At 43.7% G+C, this 21,522-nt stretch overlaps 1 protein-coding gene across 8 annotated transcripts in view; it reads left to right on the top strand.

Moving 5' to 3' along the window:
- LOC100014158 (zinc finger protein OZF-like) overlaps positions 1-21,522 on the top strand; it is a 103,791-nt gene that overhangs the window by 50,905 nt on the left and 31,364 nt on the right. For 2 of the 8 annotated variants that reach the window (XR_008915903.1, XM_056814441.1), the window contains exons 1-5: positions 7,102-7,242; positions 13,501-13,615; positions 15,568-15,796; positions 16,525-16,601; positions 18,438-18,564. The exons of 1 other annotated variant lie outside the window; for it this stretch is intronic. Coding sequence is in view for 6 of the 7 variants with exons in the window: in XM_056814441.1 (XP_056670419.1) it covers positions 15,718-15,796; positions 16,525-16,601; positions 18,438-18,564 (283 nt within the window). In the remaining variant the exon portion in view is untranslated. Of the gene's footprint in view, positions 1-7,101; positions 7,313-8,983; positions 11,101-11,132; positions 12,605-13,500; positions 13,616-15,567; positions 15,797-16,524; positions 16,602-18,437; positions 18,565-21,522 lie in introns of those variants that run through there. 5 more of the 8 variants (XM_056814443.1, XM_056814446.1, XM_056814445.1 and 2 more) reach the window with 5 other exon arrangements.

Raw genomic sequence — 21,522 nt, 5'->3', positions numbered from 1 at the left:
TACTATAGTAACTTACAGAAAGGAAGAAAAATCAAAACAGACCCTCTCTCTTAAGGAGATAAAATTCTAATGAAGGAGAACACACACATATATATAAACAAAATTAATATAGACTAGATAAAAGGTAGCTAGTGTCTGAGTCTCAGGCAAGAATGGATCACAAAGTAATTCTGACTCCAGGGCTAGCACTAGCAAACCAACTATATAGATCACCATCAGTTGGAAAATAGCTATTAAATCAATGGCAAAATATGATTTTGATAATGACAATTCTCAAAAAGCATGGAAAGAATTCTATGAAGTAACAGAAAGGGAAGGCAACAGTGCTACAAAAACTCAAAATCTTGACAAGTATAGAATGATAATCAGCCAGCTGTGGCAATTGTAGCTAGTAAGCTGTCTCCTTTCTTGGAAAACTGTCAGTGTAGAACTCTCTGCAGATACTGCCAGGGACTCTATGAGCACCTTGTAGAAGTCTTTTTATCATCTTTTAAAACTCTATAGTTTCTCTTCTATGTTACCAGAGATGGCTCCATCATGCAGGTTAAGGGGTAAGAGCACATTTTCACATGAAAATGATAAAAAAACTGTAGAATGAGGCACCATTTTGTGATGTGGCAAATGTGTTCATCTCACTTTATTTGATAACACAATTCATTATAATGCAAGTTAGGGTTTGGGGCAAGGGAAAATGGGGAAGTAGGAAGTAAAGCTGGAAACACCCTCTCTAAAAGGTCATGAGAGAGTATCAATAGAGGCCTCACAAGGATACATATAGGGACGTTCAGAAGGAACTCTGAGATTAAATGAAATAACAACTCGGGGTTAAAATGCTGAAATAATTCTGTATTTTTACAAAGGAACTAAGAGGTTGTCCTGGAAATTTGTAATTATGTCAACAATCTTCTTGTGCTCCTGTACTTTATATTCAGAAATATTTATGTTTATCGATGGTACTGAAGTTCAGAAAGCGAAAAAAAATTTCAAAGAAGATAAAAGCAAAAGATATCATCTTCTCTTGAAAAAGGACAGCAATTAGTGATATCCACAAGAAAAAGTATTCAAATAAGACAATAATCACAAAAATTAAAAAGAAAAAATTTCAGAGATCTATTTCTGGGGGTGGAGTCAAGATAGATGAGTAATCCAGAGCACTTCTGTACAACCATGAGAATCCTCCTCAATCAAGATGAAAATATGTGGAGAAATCCAGAGTCCTAGCCCAGGGAATTCTAGTCTGGGCTTGGGATAGGCACATAGTTCCCACTTTGGAGTGTGAATAAGTATCTAAGTACTAAGTATTAAGTACTGATCTTTTTGCTTAAAGCTCAGGCCAGAGCTCCAAGACAGGACAATCAAGGGTGTGCCTGACTGGATCAAGTACACAGTGAGACCAAAAACTTGAGACTAAGCCTAGGGCTAGAATTTGATCAGCCCTTGACCTGATCAAGATCAGAGTGAAATCAAAGGCTAGCACCTAAATCTGAGGCAATTCTTTAAGCTACCAGCACCTCAAGGGTCAATTGAATAAGCAGGGGGAGGCTCTCAGAGATCTCAGTGCTCAGACCATCACATCATCCCCTCAAGCCTACCTCTAATTAGATAAGAAAAAAGAACAAACATCCAAAAGAGCATTTAACTCTAAAGAATTTTTATGAAAACAATGAGCAAGATACAGACACAGAAGGGGACAATGAAAGCAAAGGAAACAGATGCAAAATCCAAAAGAAAAAAATGAATTGGACACAGACTCAGAAAAGACTTCAAAAACCAATTAAGAGAGGCAGAGGAAAAGTGATACAAAAAGAAACAGGCCAACAGAAAATGGAGAACCAAAAATGGACAGAGGAAAATCAGGCCTTAAAAATCAGAATTGAAAATCTTGAAACTAATGATTTCATAAGAAACCACAATAAAGCAGAATCAACATAATGAAAAAAAGAGGAAAAAATGAAATATCTTATTGAAAAAACAACTGATATAGAGAAAATAGATCTAAGAGAGACAATTTGAGAATTATTGGAGTACCTGAAAGCCATGATCAAGAAAAAACCTAGGCTATCACACCTCAAGAAATTATCAAAGAAAACTTCCAAGAGTTCCCTGAACAAGAAAATAAAATTGAAATTGTAAGAATTCACAGATCACCTCCAGATATAAATCCTCAAATGACAACTTCCAGGAATATAATAGTTAAATTGCAGAACCATTAGGAGAAACTTCTTCAAGCAACCAGAAAGAAAACATTCAAATACCATGGACCTACAATCATAATCACACAGGCCCTAGGGTCTTCTACATTAAAGGATCAAAGAGCCTGGAATATGATATTCAGGAAGGCAAAAGGCAAAATATTTGGGTTTACAACCCAGAGTCACCTGAGTATATTCTTTCAGGGGAAAAAATGGACATACAATAAGTCAGAAGATTTCCATGTATTTCTTAGGAAGGTTACAGTTAAAAGAGTGGTTGGTTAAACTGTGACCCCAGAAATATGTTTTCAAATAAAAAATATAGTGGTCACCATGGGAAAATTCCCAAATATTAAATATACCCAAGTCAACTGAGTTTTATGGAGATTTTTATTAATACAAATAAAGAATTAATGAGAGAGAGAGAGAGAGAGAGAGAGAGAGAGAGAGAGAGAGAGAGAGAGAGAGAGAGAAGAGGAAATAATGAGAAAAGGGGTAGGCCAGCCTAGTCTTAAGCCTTAAGAGAGAGATCAGTCAGTCTTTAATCCACTCACCACAAGATTTGTCCCAAGCAAGATTCTAATGTTCAGAGAGACCCACCAGTTCAGCTCCTCAGCTCAACTCAGTTCAGCCATCAAGCCCTCCAATTCAGCTTTGGCAAGCTCTCTCTCCAGAGGCCAAAACGTCTTCATTTTAAAGAAAATTTTCTCCTATGTCACCTACCCTATGTTCTCACATCTACCAATCACAGTAGATGTTTTCACAGGACTGACCATTCTTAATTTGCATCTGAGTAGACTAAACCTTTGAGTAATTCACACCTGAGTAGACTAAAACCTCAAACCTCTTTTGTTAAGCTTGTCCCTTGCAAGTTTGCAAGTTGCCTGACCTTCATAGGTACTTAGCACCTTTTTGTATTAGATCTAAAAATAGACCCAGCTTAAGGTTTTTTAGCTTTACTTTAAGTATGGGTTAAGTACTTTTCATTGTTCAGTAAAGAGTTTACAACTTTATCTTCCCCTAAAATATGCTTAAGTATGGTGGAGTAGAGTTCTCACATTCCTGATCAAGTACCTTCATTGTTTAAAATGGCAAATGGTCTTAACCAAATCTTCTGAAGTAGGGTCTCAGAATTTTTAAGATTCACAGGAACAAGCCAGACCTAAACAAAATATTTGAAGTCTAAACAGGAGACACAAGAGAAGCCTAAAAAGGTAAATAAGGATTGAGAAAATTTAAGGTATTCATCAAGGTCAAAATCTTTATGTTCACATGGAAGGTGGATACCCATAATTCTCAAAAATTAATCTTAGTAGAGAAAATAGAAGGAATTTATACAGAAAGAGGGTGGGTAAGTAAGCTGACTATGATGATATGATGTACATGATAATAAAGGATGATATATGTATGTAAATGTGATCATACAAAATGATATGTATGTAAGATATGTATGCATAGGAATGATATGTAAAAAAATCAAGAGGTGAGAGGATTGCACTGAAAGAAAAGGGAAGGGAGAGATAGACTGCAGTAAATTCTATAACATAAAGAGGTGTGAAAAATCACTTCAGAGAGGGGAGGATAAGGGTAATGAGGGATAATGCTTAAACTTTACTCTCATCATAACTGGCTACAGAGGGGAAAAAGTATACTCAGTGGGGTATAGCATTCTATCACCATATAGAGAAGTAGAAGGAGAATAAGACAAAAGAAAGACAACATAATGGAAGAGAGGGGTAGGTGTGTGTGGGTGACAAAAAGCAAAATATTGGTGAGGAAGAACAGAGTGAAAGACAATGTAGCAGGATCTAAAGGGTATAATAAGATGGATGGTAATACACAGTTAGTAATCAGAATGCTAAATGTGAAAGAGATGAACTCACCCATAAAACAGAAGAGAGCAGAGTGGATTAAAATGGAGAATCCTGTTATATGTAGTCACAAGAAACAAATTTGGTGGTTCCAGGCACTCCTCCATTGCAAGTGGGTCAGGACCCTGCCTAGTCTTCCTCTGGCCCCACCCTGAGTGCTGTGGGGGAATGGGGGTTCTGCCACATGAAGAGTGGCTACTGCCCACCAGCCAGCCTGCCTGCCCAGCTCCTCCCTGACCCAGCTGGAGCACCACAGGCCCCAGTCACTTGGAGCACACTGTCCAATGCTCACCACCCCACCTGAAGACATGGGGCTCCTGGGCCCTGATGAGCACTGAGTCTGTGGGCAGCTACATGTGTCAGTGGTGACACATGTGTCATAGGTTTGCCATCATGGTAATATACAGTAAAACCAACCTTCTTTGTAAAGGACTTCTAACATTGATTTCAGTCATAAGATTTTTCTATAGTGTAGATTCTCTGATGAAGTACAGAAAGACTGGATCTCTGTCTAAAAGCCTTTTCACAGTGATTACATTCAAAAGGATTCTCTCTCCCATGGATTCTCTGATGGATATCAGTATTCTTCTGATAGCTGACAGATTTTCCATACTGATAACATTCACAAAGTTTAGCTCCAGCTTGGATTCTCTGACATTGATTAAAATTCCTTGGCGACCTTAAATTAATATATATCATTCTTTAAAAAGTGATTTCCTTGTCACAGAAGGTTAAGGAGGTTGGGGCTACCTCAGTGGATTGAGAGCCAGGGCTAAAGACAGGAGGTCTTGGGTTCAACTCTGGTCTCAGACACTTCCCAGCTGTGTGACCCTGGGCAAGTCTCTTAACCCCCATTGCCTAGCCCATACCACTTTTCTTCCTTGGAGCCAATACACAGTATTGACTCCAAGACAGACGGTAAGGGTTTCAAAAAAAAGAAGATTAAGGAGGGATGTAAGTGTGACTCTGGGCAAATCCCTTAGCCCTAATTTTCAACACTTACTACTCTTCTGCCTTAGATCTCATACTTAGAATTGCTTCTATGGTAAGTATTTATGTTAAAAAAAAAAAGAATCAGTACTAAAGTACTAATTAATGGTTCCATGGTAGAAGAGCAGTAAGGACTAGGCAATGAGGGTTTAGTGATATGCCCAGGGTCACCCAGTTAGGGAGTGTCTGAGGTCAGATTGGATCTGAGGACCTCTCCTGTCCAGGCTGGTTCTCTATCTCCTGAGCCACCTAGCTGCCCCCTCAGTAGTGATTTTCAGATAGAAAGTAAAAAAGTTTAAAGTTTAAGTTTAAAAAGAGAGACAGACAGAGAGAGAGAGAGGAAGACAGACAGAGAGAGGGAGGCAGAGACAGAGAGACACAGATAGGGAGGTAGAGACAGAGAGACACAGAGAGGGAGGCGGAGACAGGCAGACAGAGAGGGAGACAGATAGAGGGGCGATAAAGAGAGAGACAGAGACAGAGAGGCACAGAGAGAGGCAGAGTGAGAGACCTGATTCAGACAGTTTTTCCTCAGCGATATCATTCCCAAGTTTTCACCCCATGGAGATACTCTGGTGCACAGTAAGCCTGGGCCTCCGGGTGAATGTTTTACCACACTGATTACATTCCTAGGGTTTCCCTCCAGTGTGGATTCTCTGCTGTACATCACAGACACCATCACCAGTGGATCTTTGCTTCTGAGTTTCTTCCCCAGAAAGGCTGAGCTCTGCAGTGAGAAAATCTACAGACACGAATGGGCTGAATCAGTCATTTCACAGCGCCATTAGCTCCCCACTGCAGGATGCCCTCATGGGCAGAGTTTCACCCCAATCCCATGGATCCTTGCCAACCTGAGCCCAGGCAAGGCGAGCTTTCTCCATTGCCAGCTCAGGGCAGCCGAGCCTTGAGCTCCAAGCCTGAGCGGGGACGTGCTCTGTCCAGGTTACCAGGCACGTGGGCTCCCTGGCTTTCCTTTCACCCCCTCTGCACTCTCCATCCTCTCTACCGGGATATTAAGCCCTTTGGTGCTGACTGTTCTCCTGGAAGCAGGATGTCATTTCCTCGGGATCACTTTCCAGGGGATCTTTTCTGTGGAGTTATGTGAGGGCACGTGACCAATGACTGCACCCTTTTTGTACTGACCTGAACTATAAAATATTTGCTTTTTGGAAGGGCCATTTCTTATTTCTTTTTTTAACATTTATAAATATTTCGGGGGGCTGCTGGGTGGCTGAGTGGGGAGTGCCAGGCCTGGAGCGGGGGAGGGGGGTCTTGGGCTCGAATCTGGCCTCAGACCCTTCCTCTGTTGCAGCACAGTAGGTCCTCGGGGCTTCAGGACCAGAGTCCGTGGTGTTCATCTTTAGTCAAAGGAGAGAACATGCGTGAGGCCGGATGCCTGGGCCCAAGGGGGCCGGCAGGGAAGGGTCGTTGTCCGTGGGAGTCCGTGGAACTCCCTTGTGATCGTGATATTGGGGGCTTCTGCCGCTCTGCCAGAGAGATCGGACAGGAGCCGGGTCTACAGGGGTTAGAGCTGGTGAAGACCCGCAGGGCTGAAGAGGGGCCGGGACACGGATCCGGTGCAACAATCCAATGGTCTCGGTGGCTGTCACTCCATCCTTCCAGTTCAGACTCTCAGGCCAGAATATGGAGCACCAGCCTGAAGGCTCAGGGATGTTTGTGGTCACCAAGCCGAACCTGCCCTTTTTCCAGAGGAGGAAACTGAGGCCTGAGGCCGGACAGGATCTTGATTGGGCCAGTCAGTTACATCCCTCTTTAACCTTCTTAATCAAAGCCAGAGAATCTAAGCTAGAGATAACTGGGACAGGACAAAGCCTTCGTTCCCCTGCCAAGAAGGAAGGGGAGGAGCGGAGTGGAAAGGCACCCCGGTGCCTGAAGGGGGCTGAAGGTGGGCGGGGAAATGGAGGCGCGACTCAGACTATGTATCCCAGAATGCCCGCTGAAGTCTGGTTACAGGGGCGGTGCTTTACGGGATTGCTTCATCTGGCTGTCCATCTAGCCTGCTATGGCCCTGCCCTATTACGGAAGCTGGCAGAGTCACGTGAGCGAGATTCCGGAAGGAGTGCACATGCGTATTCCTGCTCTGGGCTCTGACTGCTCCATGCTAGGGAAGCTTGCGTGGTCCGTGGAAGAGGGAGGGCAGGAATGCCCGCCGGTCTGTCATTCGTTGGGTGAGAATCGCAGTGCGCACACGCAACCCAGTTGACTTTCCCCCTCCCCCTCTTCACTATAGATTCTGGGGTGCGTCTGGGAAGGCGGGTTGGGGAGGGGAGAGCGAAGGGAAACACGTGTGTGGCTGTGGGCTGGGTCTGTGTGCTTGGGGGAGGGGGGCTCGGGAGGGTGCACACGCGGGCGAAGGGTGTTGTGCTCATCCTTCCACGAGGTGATCTCCCCTCTCTTTCCCAGGAAGTACTGTTTCCTCCTGCCCCTCCCCCACCCTCATCTTTGCTCCCTGAGCCTTTGTCTGTCCTCGCTCTACGGAAGCCCCTCCGGGCTCCCCTGAAGACCCGACGAGGGACCTGCCTGTCCCGTGACCTCTCCCTCCCCTGGTAGTGTGGCAGCGTGACCTCTCCCCACCCAAGTCCTTCTCACTTCCTTCCAGCCGCCTCTTTCCCTTCTATGTGCCGGACACAGTAGTAGGTGCTTCCTCCATAGCCCTGGGAAGTGGAGCTTTCTCTTGTTCAGTGGTTTTTCTGTCTCTTCTCACTTTTCATGACTCTGTTTAGGGTTTTCTTGCAAAGATAATGGAGCATCCGGCCATTTCTTTCTCCAGCTAAAGGGGAAACTGAGGCAAATAGAGTTAAGTAATTTGCCCAGGGTCACGGAAGCCAGTAAATATCTATAGCTTCATTTGAACTCAGATCTCCCTAACTCCTGACCCTGCACTCAGTACCCTGTGCAGAAGGAGTGGCACAGGATGGAGCTGAGCAGTGCAACCGGTGGAACCATCAGCCTGGAGGGCCTGAAGACAGACTGAGATTTACCCAGAGGGACTGAAAAGATGGAGGTAGGAGATGCCAGGTCCAAGCCAGTGAGGGGGCAGGAGGGGATGATGGTCCAGCAGACGAGGCTGAGAAGGAGCAGCTGGACACAAAGCCACCCAAGGAGAGACAGTGGTCAAGGGTGTCCATGTGAGCGACAGTACCAATATGGCAGACCAGTCATTGGAAAGGGCTGGGAAAAGTGCCACAACAGGTGGTAACAAGAGAGGGGAGGGAGGGAGAGGGAGAGACAGAGACAGAGAGAGAGACAGAGGGAGAGAGAGAGAGACAGAGAGACACGAAGGGAGAGAAGGAGGGAGGTAGCGAAGGAGAGGAAGAAAGGGCATGTGGGATGCAGAAGGCAGGGAAAGGAGAGGACAGTCTGGTATTCTATCACTGTGAAGATCAGTGGACAGAAGGAGGCCCGCAGGGCTGGTGGATGCTTGGACTGACCAGCAGCTCTGGGCATGTGTGAGGGCACCAGGAGTTGGGGAAGGTGGAAGCTCTGAGATGGGGCAGAAATGTGGGCAGGGTGGCAGGGGAGACAGAGGGAAGGAGAACACACACTCCTTCTGTACAAGGTACTGAGTGCAGGGTCAGGAGTTAGGGAGATCCGAGTTCAAATGCAGGCTTGCTTCTGTGACCCTGGGCAAATTACTTAACTCTATTTGCCTCAGTTTCCCCTTTAGCTGGAGAAAGAAATGGCCGGCTGTTCCATTATCTTTCCAAGAAAACCGTAAACAGGGTCATGAAGAGTGAGAAGAGACAGAAAAACCACTGAACAAGAGAAAGCTCCACTTCCCAGGGCTATGGAGGAAGCACCTTCTACTGTGCCCGGCACATAGAAGGGAAAGAGGCGGCTGGAAGGGAGTGAGAGGGACTTGGTGGGGAGAGGTCACGCTGCCACACTACCAGGGGAGGGAGAGGTCACGGGACAGCCTGGTCCTACGTTAGGTCTTCAGGGGAGCCTGGAGGGGGTTCCGTAGAGGGAGGACAAAGCCTCAGTGAGCAAAGAACCTGGAGGAACTCTTATCATAGCTCAGCTTCAATATATCAGGGTCATCAATAGATTAGAAAGCTAAGTAACTTTCTACCTCTTTCCTACCTTTCCCTCTCGTTACTACTACTACTACTACTACTACTACTACTACTACTACTACTACTACTACTACTACTACTACTACTTCTACTTCTACTTCTACTTCTACTTCTACTTCTACTACTATGATTTAATAAAATTATAAAGATACTAGCAGTCTCATAATTTAATTTTAATTATTACAGGGTTCTCCCTATAGGATATGTGGCCTTGAGTGTTCTTATCTAATGAGACCATATTTATTTAGACTTTTCTAAAAGTCTAAATAAATATGTCTCTGTCTCTCTGTCTCTGTCTCTCTCTCTCTCCCCCCCTCCCCCTCTCTCCCCTCTCTTGTTACCACCTGTTGTGGCACTTTTCCCAGCCCTTCCCAATTACTGGTCGGCCATATTGGTACTGTTGCTCACATGGACACCCTTGACCACTTTCTCTCCTTGGGTGGCTTTGTGTCCACCTGCCCCTTTTCAGCCTACTCTGCTGGACCATCTTCCCCTCCTGCCCCTTCAGTAGCTGGGACCTGGCATCTCCTTCCTCCATCTTTTCAGTCCCTAGGGGTAAATCTCAGTCTGTCTTCATACTGTCAAGGCTGATGGTTCCACCTTTTGCTCTGCTCAGCTCCATCCTGTGCCACTCCATGGAGCACTGATTCTGGAGGTGGAAGTTCTGGGTTCACATCCTGGGACTCAGTTTCCTGATGTGTAAAATCAGGGTCTTCCACTGGACACCTCAGAGGACCCCTTTCCCTCTCAATCTCAGAATTTCTTCATAAAATCCACTCCTAACTTCAGACAGTCATGTGGGCAGCTTTGGAATGCTGGGCAGTGCCTCCGTCTCTTTTCTCTTAACCTCCATGCACTGGGCAGGTCTTACCTTCTGTGTCCACCATCGGTCTCCTTTCTGTCCCCTCCTTTCCCCACACACCCGACCCCTCACTCCTGTGCTTCAGGACCCTCGTGGGCCTCCTTTTCCCAAGACTTTACCACCTCTGAGGCACACAACCAGCCAAGGGCTTTATGGCACTCTTCCACTCCAGAAAGTCCACTGATTCCCTGCTCCCTCCAGGAAGCAAAAATCAGCTCAAGTGTTAGCAGCTAAAGCCCATCCCAGCTGGACTCAAACCTCCCTTCTTCCACCTTTTCCCTTCTTCCTCTCCAGATACAGGATGACCAGTCTTTGCACTTCAGCTCCTGCAGTCTCTGTGCATTTGCCCTGGCTGTGCCCCGTGTATGGCATGCCCTCTCTGTCCTGCTGCCTCCAGGATCCTTAGAGTCTTTCACTGCTCAGCAAAAGTGTTCCCTCCCTACTGTTGCCTTAAATCTGTTTGGCACAGACCTTTGGCACATCTTGTCTCCCTCCTGGCCCCTGAGCTCTTTCCTTGTCTTTTGTGTTTGCTCTCCCTGTGCCCAGCACGGGGTCTGGCGTGGAGTAGGTGACCAAGAAATGCTTTTTGGTTCATGGATTAATTGTTGGTGGGTTTCATATGAGTTAGTCCATATTTGTGATATGGAAATCATATTAAAAGACATATATATTAAATTAAGGTCGCCAAGGAATTCAGCTATGTAATTCCTAAATGAAAACTTAAGTCAGCAGTCAATCTTTTATGGAGTTTTTAATTACAAACAGGAGGGAAAAAGGTATTGGAGAGAGAGAGAGGGAAAAGGGAGAGAAGGTAATAGGGCTTAAATGCCCACTCTGCTTTAGGCTGGGCCAAAAGCCCAAGGCCTTGGAATGTCCAAGGCAAAGAAAAGAGATCAGTCCCTATCACTCACATGACCAAAATGGAGAAACAGTCTCAAGGTTCCTTCCTCCAAGCACCAGGTTCCAACCACCACCTCTCTTCTTCACACAGGAAGAAAAGAACCAGAACCCCTGGGCTGTCCTCTACCTCACTTCCTGTGTCCCCCTGTGCCAATGGTGGCTCTAGCTTAAACCAGGACCGCCCAGAGGTCTGTCCCCTTTGCACGTGTCTGTTGTGGTGATATTCTCAAATAATTAAATCTTGAGCTTTGCTGCAGCCCTTTCTCAATCCTGTTACCTTGAGTAGGGTGGAGATTTTAGTTTCCAAGACCCAATTCTGTCATTCCAAGTATCTCTATTGTTATTGATCAGGAAATAGCTAAATCCCATCCTCTAAAGAATGGTTTGAACAGGGTTGAGCAGTTTTGAAATTCACATATTGCATGCTGGAGAGTACCTTGGGGTGCCGTTTGTGCACAAGTGTGTAAGGGTGAAGTCTCAGGTATGTGACAGGATGATCTAGAAGGCCTCTTGGGTAGGTGTTTTCTTGGCCTCTGCTTCTCACCTATTTTCCCACCACCTTACCTGGGAGGCCCTCATGCCCCAAGAAGAATGTGGGCACCCCCTTACTTTGTACGTCCTGCTGCCCCCATCTGCCCAGCAGTAATAATTTATGTGTTCTGGGAATGATTCTCCTTGGAGAGCCCAGGCCCTGTTGGGGTCAGATGAGAGCTGCCCCTGCCTCTCCTGTTGGGCTACTGTTGTTGACATGGGCACTGTACCCCAGAAACCCAGGCGAAGTATTATCAGGGGAACTCCCTTTTTTTTTCCTGTTTTTTTTTCAGTTTTTTCCTGACTGAGCCTAAAAACACCCAATGACCCCTCTAGGGTCCTGAGATGACTATCTTCCTTTGATTATCCTCTAGATGGACAGAAAGATGGACCTTCAGACCACACCTTGATCGTATCAGACATCTGTTTGTCCCCTAAAACTAAGGAATCTTTATGTCCCCAGGCAGACCCCAGTATGATCACCCCACCTCATGCCTGAGTGACTAACTGTTGTGGAAAATGTATAAAATCCCCAGAACTGATGTCGTCTGGGGGAATAGCCTGTCCTTTCATGCTGTCCTCCCAGAGAACTGCTCCCCATCTTGCTGTTCCACCTTGCTATCCTCCTTGCCACTTTCGACATTACTTTCTAAATTAATAAATCTCTTTTTGTTTTAAGCTAAGTTTTGGAGTCATTGCATGCTTTCAAAAGGCATCCTTCCAGAACCCCAAAAGGTTCTTCCTGCCCATAACATTGTAAGGAAACTTCAGATACACTGGTGTCTCCTTTGTCCTTTCTACTTTGTGTGCCAAGGCAGGTGCCATTAAAAAGAACCCCTACATGCCCCACCTTCTGGGAATTGCTTTTGGTCCCAAAATGTCCTATCTATAACAAAGTCATCAAGTCAGAGCCCCAGGCATGATCAATCAATTCATTAGGGAATCTGATGGTCACTAATCAACTGGGTCCAAGACCTGGCTCACAGTCCAGGACCCTCTCCTCAGGGTCTCAGGGAGTTTATAGCACTTGGAAGGCTTCCAAAAATAGAACGGGGTGCTACAGTTCCATAACTGGTCTCTGCAGAATTGGGGGAGCTCCTCTGATTGACTAATGGACCCGGACAGCATCAAGAGCCATTTTGTCCACTGTTCTTTTCACAGGTCAGCAATCATATCCTGTCCTGAGACCTTCCCCCGGTTAGGAGACCCTGTCAGCAAGGTCTTGAGCTTGAGTTTGCCATCCATCTGGTCATCTTAGCATGGCTTTGGTCAACAATATGTTAGGATCCAAGAACTCAGTGATGGAGGCTCTTAGGATGGTGTAGTTTTAAATTCAAGGGTCACTTGGGAATGGAGCTAATGCTTCAGGGGTGTGAGGACTGTTGCTAAGGCACAGGAAATCATTTCTTTTTTTTTTATTTTAAATATTTTTTATGTTTATATGAATCATTATCTCCATGTCCCCTCTTCCCTCCCCCCTCCCAGAGCCAATAAGCAAACTGGATTGTACAAATGTTATCACTTGATACCTATTTTTATATTATTCATTTTTGCTATAGAGTGATTTTTTAAAAGCCTAAACCCCAAACCATGCATCCATATTTCCATGTGATGAGTGATGTTCTCCGTTTTTCTTTTGAATTTCTACTTCCACAGTTCTTTCTGACAATGTGGATAGCATTCTTTCCCAGAAGTACTTCCCAGAAGTGGCCTGGCTTATTGTACGGCTACTAGTAGGAAAGTTCATTATATTGGATAGTTCCAGGATGTTTTACTTTCTGTGCACAACATTCTCACAGGAGCTAATTTTGAACATCATAGACTTGTGTCAACTTGAGATTACTCCACCCTACTTAGTCTAAGAAAATGAGGAATGTCTACACCCATACTTAAGGATTAAGTATCTAGGAGGATGGCCTTTGATAGACATGTGCTAGCAAATGACAATTCAGAAGCAGCTGACAGACCCTGGGCTGTCCCAAGTCAAGCTTAAGCTACTATTGGTACAAGTGAGATGAAGGGAAGTGATATAAAACTGTTTGTATATTTGGTATCAGTTTCTCTCTCCAGACTCTTTTGCGGCAGAGAAGTGGCTGGCGGCAGCCTGCTGAGCGGCATCTTGCTGAGCAGTTTGGCATCTTGGAGTGGCAGCAGCTATTGTCCGGTTTAGTGGTGAGTTTCCCTTGATACCATACTGCAGGAAACCTAGTAACCTAGTTCAGGTGAGGCTCTTCTTTGAGCTCTCTTGGAGTTTAGGCTGACTGCTTTCTCCTTTACCTTCCAAATGCTACCCTCTTAGAGAAAGCCTTTAATCTTCAAAGTCCTTGTGTTGAAGGAATTTGAACTCCCCCTGGCACAGGCCAGGTGGGGGAAATCCTATACCTTTCACTCTCTCTTCTCCTCAATTTCCTCCCTCTATATTGATAAAATCACCATAAATTTCCAAACTGAATTGGGTATTTTATTTGGGATATTCTTTGGTGACCAAATTAATTTACTTTTTCAAATTAATTTACAACCCTAAAATTATCCTTACAATTGTGAATTGATTTTGTGTTAATAGAGCTTCACAAGCTGAAATAAATCCCAAATACAGAATTAACTACTACAACATGAATCTCTTTAATAGATGAAATACAATTAATAAAATCTTTTGATACCTGAAAAGTCTCACCAGTCCTTTGTGAGTTCATACTACTAACTTCCATAACTCTTATTCCTACAGTATTAACTAAGAAAAGGACCTCAAATTTCCTCCTATTCAGCTTAACTCACTAATTATAATCACTGATTCCCATGAAATTGCACTGAAATGAGTACTGATTAAATTGAGTAGGGGTATCAAAATTGTTTTGACATTGCTAATTCTTGCCTTAAATTCACGAATCATTGTTTCCTTCCCAATGTGAGATGTGAGTTTTTTTCTTAAATGAATAAAATTCTTGACCTGCCCAGTTGTATGTTGTGATGATTAAAATAGTGGAAGACTTAAATTGTTGCGGATAAAAGATTTGGAGCCTTAAATTGTGACCGCAGAAAATATGTTTTCAAGATAGTGTCTTGTTTTTAAATCAAATATAAGGTGTTCGCCAGGGTAAAGTTCCAATTATTAAATATACCCAAGTCAGCTGGGTTTTACAGAGATTTTAATTAATACAAAATGAGGAATTAAAGAATGGGAGAGAGAGAGAGAGAGAGAGAGAGAAAAGGAAATAATGAGGAAAAGGATAGGCCGGCCCAGGCCAGTCCTGGCCAGCCCAGGCCCAAGCACTAAGAAAGAGATCAGTTAGTCTTTATCCACTCACCATAAGATTTGTGCAAGCAAAGATTCTAGTGTTCAGAGAGGCACCAGTTGCAATTCAGACTTCTCAGCTGACTGTCCCGAGAGAGAGACAGAGTCTCCTCAGAGGGAGTTCCAGACAGAGTCCTCCTCAGAGGGAGTTCCAGGAAGACTGTCCCTGCTTTCAGTTTCTCTTCTCCTTTTAAAGGGAATTTTTTCCTATGTCTCCTTCCCATAGTTCTCACATCTACCAATCACAGTAGACATTTTCCAAAGGACAGACCATCTTAATTCACACCTAAGAAAGCTAAACTTTTTGATTAAGTTCACACCTGAAAACCTCTGAGTAAGTTTTTCACCTCTTTGCTCCTTGCAAATTAACAAGTTGCCTGACCTTTATAGGTACTTAGCATTCTTTTGTATTAGATCTAAAAATAGGCAGAGCTTAAGAACTTATGTCTTACTATAAGTATGGGCTTAAGTGCTTTTAATTGTTTAGCAAGGAGTTTACAACTTTATCTTCCCTTAGGGCTTGCCCAAGTAGGGGTGGAGTAGAGTTCCCATATTCCTGGTCAAGTTCCTTCACTGCCCAAATGGGGAATAGTCTTAACCAAACCTTATGATGTAGGGTCTGAGAATTTTTAAGGTTCACAATGTCCAGCTTCTGATTTCCAATATTGTGATTGTGATTTCAGGGCCCTCCTGTGATCTCCATCCTTTCTCTGGCCTCAGTGGCTCCTAGCAGAGTCCTCAGGAGCCCAGCCCTCAGAGAGAGGGTCAGTTCCCAGCTGGGAATAAGAATCTGGTCCCCAGATCTCTAAGTAACATGATTATCTTTTTACAGGCCTCAGCTTTAGTGCAAGGAGAAGGTGGTGCAGGATTTCCCCCCCAAGGAAGGGAGTACAACGCAGGAGAGTATCCCTGCTCTGCAACCTTTCATCCAGCTCCAGGGCTGTAGTGAAGCAAGTCCTTCTCCCAGCTGGGCAGAAAGGACATGAATGAAGTCAGAGTAATGAGAAAACAAAAAGGATGGGCAAGCATGGGAGATGTGGTCCTGACCCGTCAGGAGAAGGGTGAGAATTCCAGGGTCATCAGTGGGGGATGGAATCTTCCCAGTGTGAGAGAACTTTTATCTCTTACCTCTGGAGAGTGTAATGGCCAGAATGCAAGAGCTAAAAATAAACGGGTTAAAAATAAACAAAAATCAATTCACAATGAATTTTAGCAATTCGTTCATAAAATGTAGGGAAAGTGAAGGTAGAGAAAAGAGAAAGAAGGTAGAGTAAGAAATTAAATTAATGAGCTTTACTATTGCTTAAGCCCTGGCTTTACTGTGGCAAAGCTCCAGAAGCCCCAACTGGAGGGCCTGAATGTCAATTAAAAGAGATTTTAGCCCAGAGGCCTCCTCCCAGGTGAGGGGCCCCTCCAGAGGCTAGTACCTCCTTGGAGGAAAGCCAAGGAATACAGCCAGCCTTTTTTCTCTCACCCACACATAGCTCTAATTGAAAATGGGGGCATTCCAAGGTCCTTTGCTGGAGCAGGTGCCAGGAAAGGTGAAACAAAGGGTTACTAGGGGCAGTGGTGAGGGCTATTGAACCCTAGACAAAACACATGTTCATGACTTTCTCCAGCAGGAATTGTGAGATCAGCCAGGGTTAGAGAATTTGGTAGAGGGGTGATCTGTCAAGGTGGATGCATATGGGCTTAGGGAGTGAGGATGCTTGTGAGAGCTTTGTCTAGGAGCCACAAAGCAAGGTTGGCCTAGCCTAGGACATCTCCTTATCCTGCTGTGTTTCTCCAGATATAGCTCTTCCCCAAGTCAGCAACATAGAGGAGAAAGAAGGAGGGACTTCTGGAGTCCTGGATGCCAAGTTTCAGGTAAGATCTTGTTACTCTCTTTCTCCTTTGTCCTGTCTCCTCCCTTAGTCTCTCTTTCCTAACATTTCTTTCCTGTCTTCACTCAAATTCATGTTTGGACTCACCCCTCAGTAGATTGAGTAGCTCAGTTGGATGTGAGGCAGGCCTAGAGATGGGAGGTCCTAGGTTCAAATGTTGCCTCAGACACTTCTCAGCCATGTGACCCTGGGTAATTCACTCAACCCCCATTGCCTCACCCTTCCCACTCTTCTGCCTTGGAACCAATACATAGTATTAATTCCAACATGGAAGGTAAGGGTTTAAATTTAAAAAAAAAATCAAACAAGAGTGGAGTTGTGGCAAATTTTTAAAAATTAACAGAAAAAAGTCAAGAAGTCACAATAGCAGGATGTGTCAGACAGTTGTAAAGGTGGCATGTTGAACTTGTACAGTTTTCAAAAAGGCAACATAATTGAAATTGGCCTTTTCATATAGAGAGAAGTTATCATTCCATTTGATAAATGTTAAATGAAGAATTATCAAACAATCTTTTGAAATGAAATGGAGATAAGGGGGCAGCTGGGTGGCTCAGTGGACTGAGAGTCAGACCTAGAGACAGGAGGTCCTAGGTTGAAATCTGTCCTCAGACACTTCCCAGCTGTGTGACCCTGGGCAAGTTACTTAAGCCCCATTGCCTAGCCGTTTTCTCTCTTCTGCCTTGGAGCCAATACACAGTATTGGCTCCAAGACAGAAGGTAAGGGTTTAAAAAAAATGAAATGGAAATGAGAAGGAAGGAGAAAGAAAATGCTGGAGAAACAGAAATTATCCCTTGATGCTGTGTGGAGTTGTCATGATGAAATTTCATGCTTAGTTCATGCTTATAGTATTGGGGGCTAGCATGAAATGTTGAACAATAGGATGTCGTGATTTGGCAGTTTTAGCTAGAGGAAGGGTTGACAATACAGGGACTCTCTGCTTAGCTGCTGGAATGGGTATGCTGACTTGGGCAAGAGTTTACCCCTGGCCCACAGAGGGAGGTTGTTCTAACCTCCTTCATTCCCCACTTCTACTGTACATGAGGAATCTTCTTCATGCAACTGTATCCTCATCAGGGGATTCAGTGGGAGTCAGTTTGATATTACTGGTGAAGGATCATAGCTGGACAGTATAATGGTCAGAAAAGGTGCATTCCTAGATGAGCCCAGAATATGCCTCTGTGACCATCCCAGAATATTCTCTGTCCTTTGTGTACTTTGTCACCATTAAATCCCAGAAGCCTTCTTTTTCCTTAAAAGACAAGTCTCACCCATTTCAGCTCAGAGAAATTCTGCTCACCAGTAATCCAGAAACAAATTTCCATTCCTTCAAACAAAGTTTTGTGCTCATTTGCCCTCTGTAAGGATTCCTTAAGTCCTATGAATCAACATTATAGCAGTTATTTTTACATATTTTGGCAATAATTAATTTATCACAATTTAGTCACAAAACGTGAACAGGAATGTCAAATTCATTAGCTCTATAGTAAATACAGAACATGGCTAGATCATATCTTGGTCTTAAGTTTAAAGACTTAAACCCACTTTTCCTTTAAACCTCTTATGATGGAAGGATAGATAAGGATGGAATGCAGTCTTCTTGAGGCTATACTGCTAAAAACCTGTCTTACAAAACTGATCTTTGGCTTTTCTATACAGACTGAAATGACATGATATTTTTGGGGTTCATTGTTGGGAAAAACTCAGGAACTTATACACTGGCTCCTCAGTTCAATATTAAATGAGGCAGAGAGCATGTGGATAATGACAAAATATTTTTAGAGGACTTGTCCTAATTAAGCAGGAATGTGTTCCATTCAGGAATCTTTGACATTCAAGGATGTAGCTGTGGAGTTCACCTGGGAAGAGTGGAGACACCTGGATCCTGCACAGAGGGCCCTGCACACGAATGTGATGTTGGAGAACTATGAGAACCTGGTCTCCATAGGTAAGCTGAAACAGGCCCTGTGAATCAGTGTCAGTATGTTGGAATTTTTGCAAACTCATTTGCTGTAGGCTAAGAAAAAGCTAAATAAATATGGTCTCATTAGATAAGAACATGAAGGGCCACATACCATATAGGGAGAACCCTGAAATAATTAAAATTAAATTATGAGATTGCTAGTATCTTTATAATTTTATTAAATCGTAGTAGTAGTAGTAGTAGTAGTAGTAGTAGTAGTAGTAGTAGTAGTAGTAGTAGTAGTAGTAGTAGTCTTAGTAGTAACACTACTACTACTACTACTACTACTACTACTAATAATAATAATGATGGGAGGGAAAGGTAGGAAAGAGGTAGAAAGTTACTTAGCTTTCTAATCTATTGGTGACCATGATGTATTGAAGCTGAGCAATGACAAGAGTTCCTCCAGGTTCCATGCTCCAACCAGAAGACTCCAAAGACCTCTTGGTCTTCCATTTATAAGGTGTTTTCTCCATCCACTAGCTCTCACACATCACATCTCAGGAACCATCTATAATTTCTTAATTTGCCTGGGCTGCCTAGGGTGCCAATGCCTATGCAATAAATTTCCTGTCTTGTTATTTTCTTAACTTCCATTCTCTGAGGTCTTCTCTATACCTGAATTACTCTGTGGTCTTCGACCTCCAGGTCCCCGAGTTCTGACATTTAAAGAAAAGACAATAATGGAGAGAGAAATTCTTTTCCAACAATCCCAAATCTTTTATGGCCAGTAGGGAAAATGTTTCTGTTCTGTGTTCCTGGGAAAGAGGTCGTTGCTTTGTATGATTTGAGCTCCTCTGGCTCCTTTCCTCATGTGCCTTCTCTTCTCTGGAACCTCTCCTTACTGAGGAGTCGTCATCTTGGTAAGAGGAGAATCAGGATAGAGGAGTGTCCCTGAGTAGAGGCACTTAGAGAAGAGAAAGGGCAGGAAGAGAGGATGATTGACAGTGTTAAAGGTGTTGAGGTTCTAGACGATGTTTGAAAAAAGCCATTGGAATTGGCCGTTGAGACATCATCAGTGAGTTTAGAGAGAGCACTTCCTATTGAATGATGAGTTTGGAATCCAGCCTGTAGTGGGTTAAGGAGAGAGTGAGAGGGAAGGAGTTGGAGGCATGTGTTCTGGGTGGGTGGGGCTCCTCAGGTAGGTTAGCCACAGAAGAGGAGAGGGAGGGGACAGCAGCAGCAGAGACTGGTGGGTCTTCACAAATAGGGGAGATGTGGCAATGTAGACAGTGGAGAAGCAGAGAGGGAATGACTGAAGATAAGTGGACAGTCTGCAGCAGAACTGAGGACGTAATGGAATATCTTGTGCACATGGAGCAGTCAGCCTTGTTCAGGAGAAAGGCCCCCTCATTATATAAGACAGAGGTTAAGGGAGAGATTGTAAAGATTAAAATTTAGGGGGTACTGATGCAGGTAGAAATTAGTTTCTCTCTGCAAGGAGTATTATATTTTTCGTGGTTTATTGAAGATTAAAATATAAAGACAATGCAAGTAAGAAAGGCATGTGCTAGGTGGGCTGAGAGGCCCAATTCAATTTCAGTCACATTATGAGAGACGTGTGTGCTCTAAAACGGAATTAGAAATGAAAGTAGAAAACCTTTCTTCTTTCCCTTTTTCTCTCTTCCTATGATCCGCCACATGGCCAATACCCCCCTTTTTTTACCAGGTAGTCCTGGGTGATGAGTGATCTGCTCTAAGGCTAGGGTTTGTTGGCCAGGCAGGTCACCAGTTGGTCGCGATCTGGGTCAAACAGTGAAACAGTCTGGAGCAGAGACAGGAACGCAGGAAAGCGCGGCCAGGAGCCAGAACAGTCTGAGGTGGTGGGCAAGGCTGGGACCAGGTGAGCGATATCAAACAGGTCCAGATTACAGGCAACAGTAGCTGGGCTAGAAGGGCTGTTACCAGGTGATCGATATTGAATCAAAAAGTCTGAAGCAGAGGGCTGCCGCCAGGAGCTGATCAAGATGGCTTTCTAAAAAAGCATCTTGAAGAAATGTGACTTAAAAAAATTTTCTAGGCAGTAGCTATTAAAAGCTGAACTTAGTAGAGAAAAGAATCAGAAGATTGAGATATTTCATTTTCCCGAAGTAGTTGCCAAACTGTAAAGATTAAAATTTAGGGGGAACTGATGCAGGTAGAAATTAGTTTCTCTCTGCAAGGAGTATTATATTTTAAGAGGTTTATTGAAGATTAAAATATAAAGAAAATACAAGTAAGAAAGGCATGTGCTAGGTGGGCCGGAAGGCCCAATTCAATTTCACTCACATCATGAGAGACGTGTCTGCTCCAAAGAGGAAGTAGAAAAGAGGGCCAGTAGTCTTTTACAACCAGGTTAAATACCCCATCTAGCTCTTGGCCCAGGTGAGGTTACAAGGCATTTTGGGAAGTGAGCAAGGACTTTTGGGGAATGGAGTCCCGGGTTCAAATCTCCATTTTTACAATTCCTCGTGTGATCATTTGAAAAACAAAATTTTTTTTTTCCAAAGGATCATGAGAACATAATCAATTTAAGGATTACAATAATTCAAGGATTAGAGAAAAAAAAAGAACAAAACCAATAATTTCTGGACGCATTGACAAAAGTCCAGTTATGGGGAAGTCCCCTTTGGCACGAAAGTATAAATACAAATAAATGTTCAATCAACTACACCCAAAGTTCAATTTGGATTTTTTTTTTTTTTTTTTGTGTAGCTTGTGATCTGGAGGCATCTTCATGGTGTCTTCTCCAACAGTTCAGTTTCTGGATTCGGAGAGGTCATATCTTTCTTTACCTAAAATTCTTCTTAAAAGGAATTTAAAGTTTGCAGGTTAAAATAATAATATTTTTTACATTTCCCCGTGTTGTGGGTGATTGAAAAATACAGGAACACTTAGGGATGCATGGCTGAGGTATGAGGTTTTTGAATCAATTGGCAAGAGAAATTAAAAAGATATCAGAAA

The sequence above is a fragment of the Monodelphis domestica genome, chromosome 2 (genome assembly GCF_027887165.1).
Source record: "Monodelphis domestica isolate mMonDom1 chromosome 2, mMonDom1.pri, whole genome shotgun sequence".
NCBI classification, from domain to species: domain Eukaryota; kingdom Metazoa; phylum Chordata; class Mammalia; order Didelphimorphia; family Didelphidae; genus Monodelphis; species Monodelphis domestica.
The sequence above is the reverse complement of the archived record's forward strand: the minus strand, read 5'-3'. Positions and strand labels throughout refer to the sequence as shown.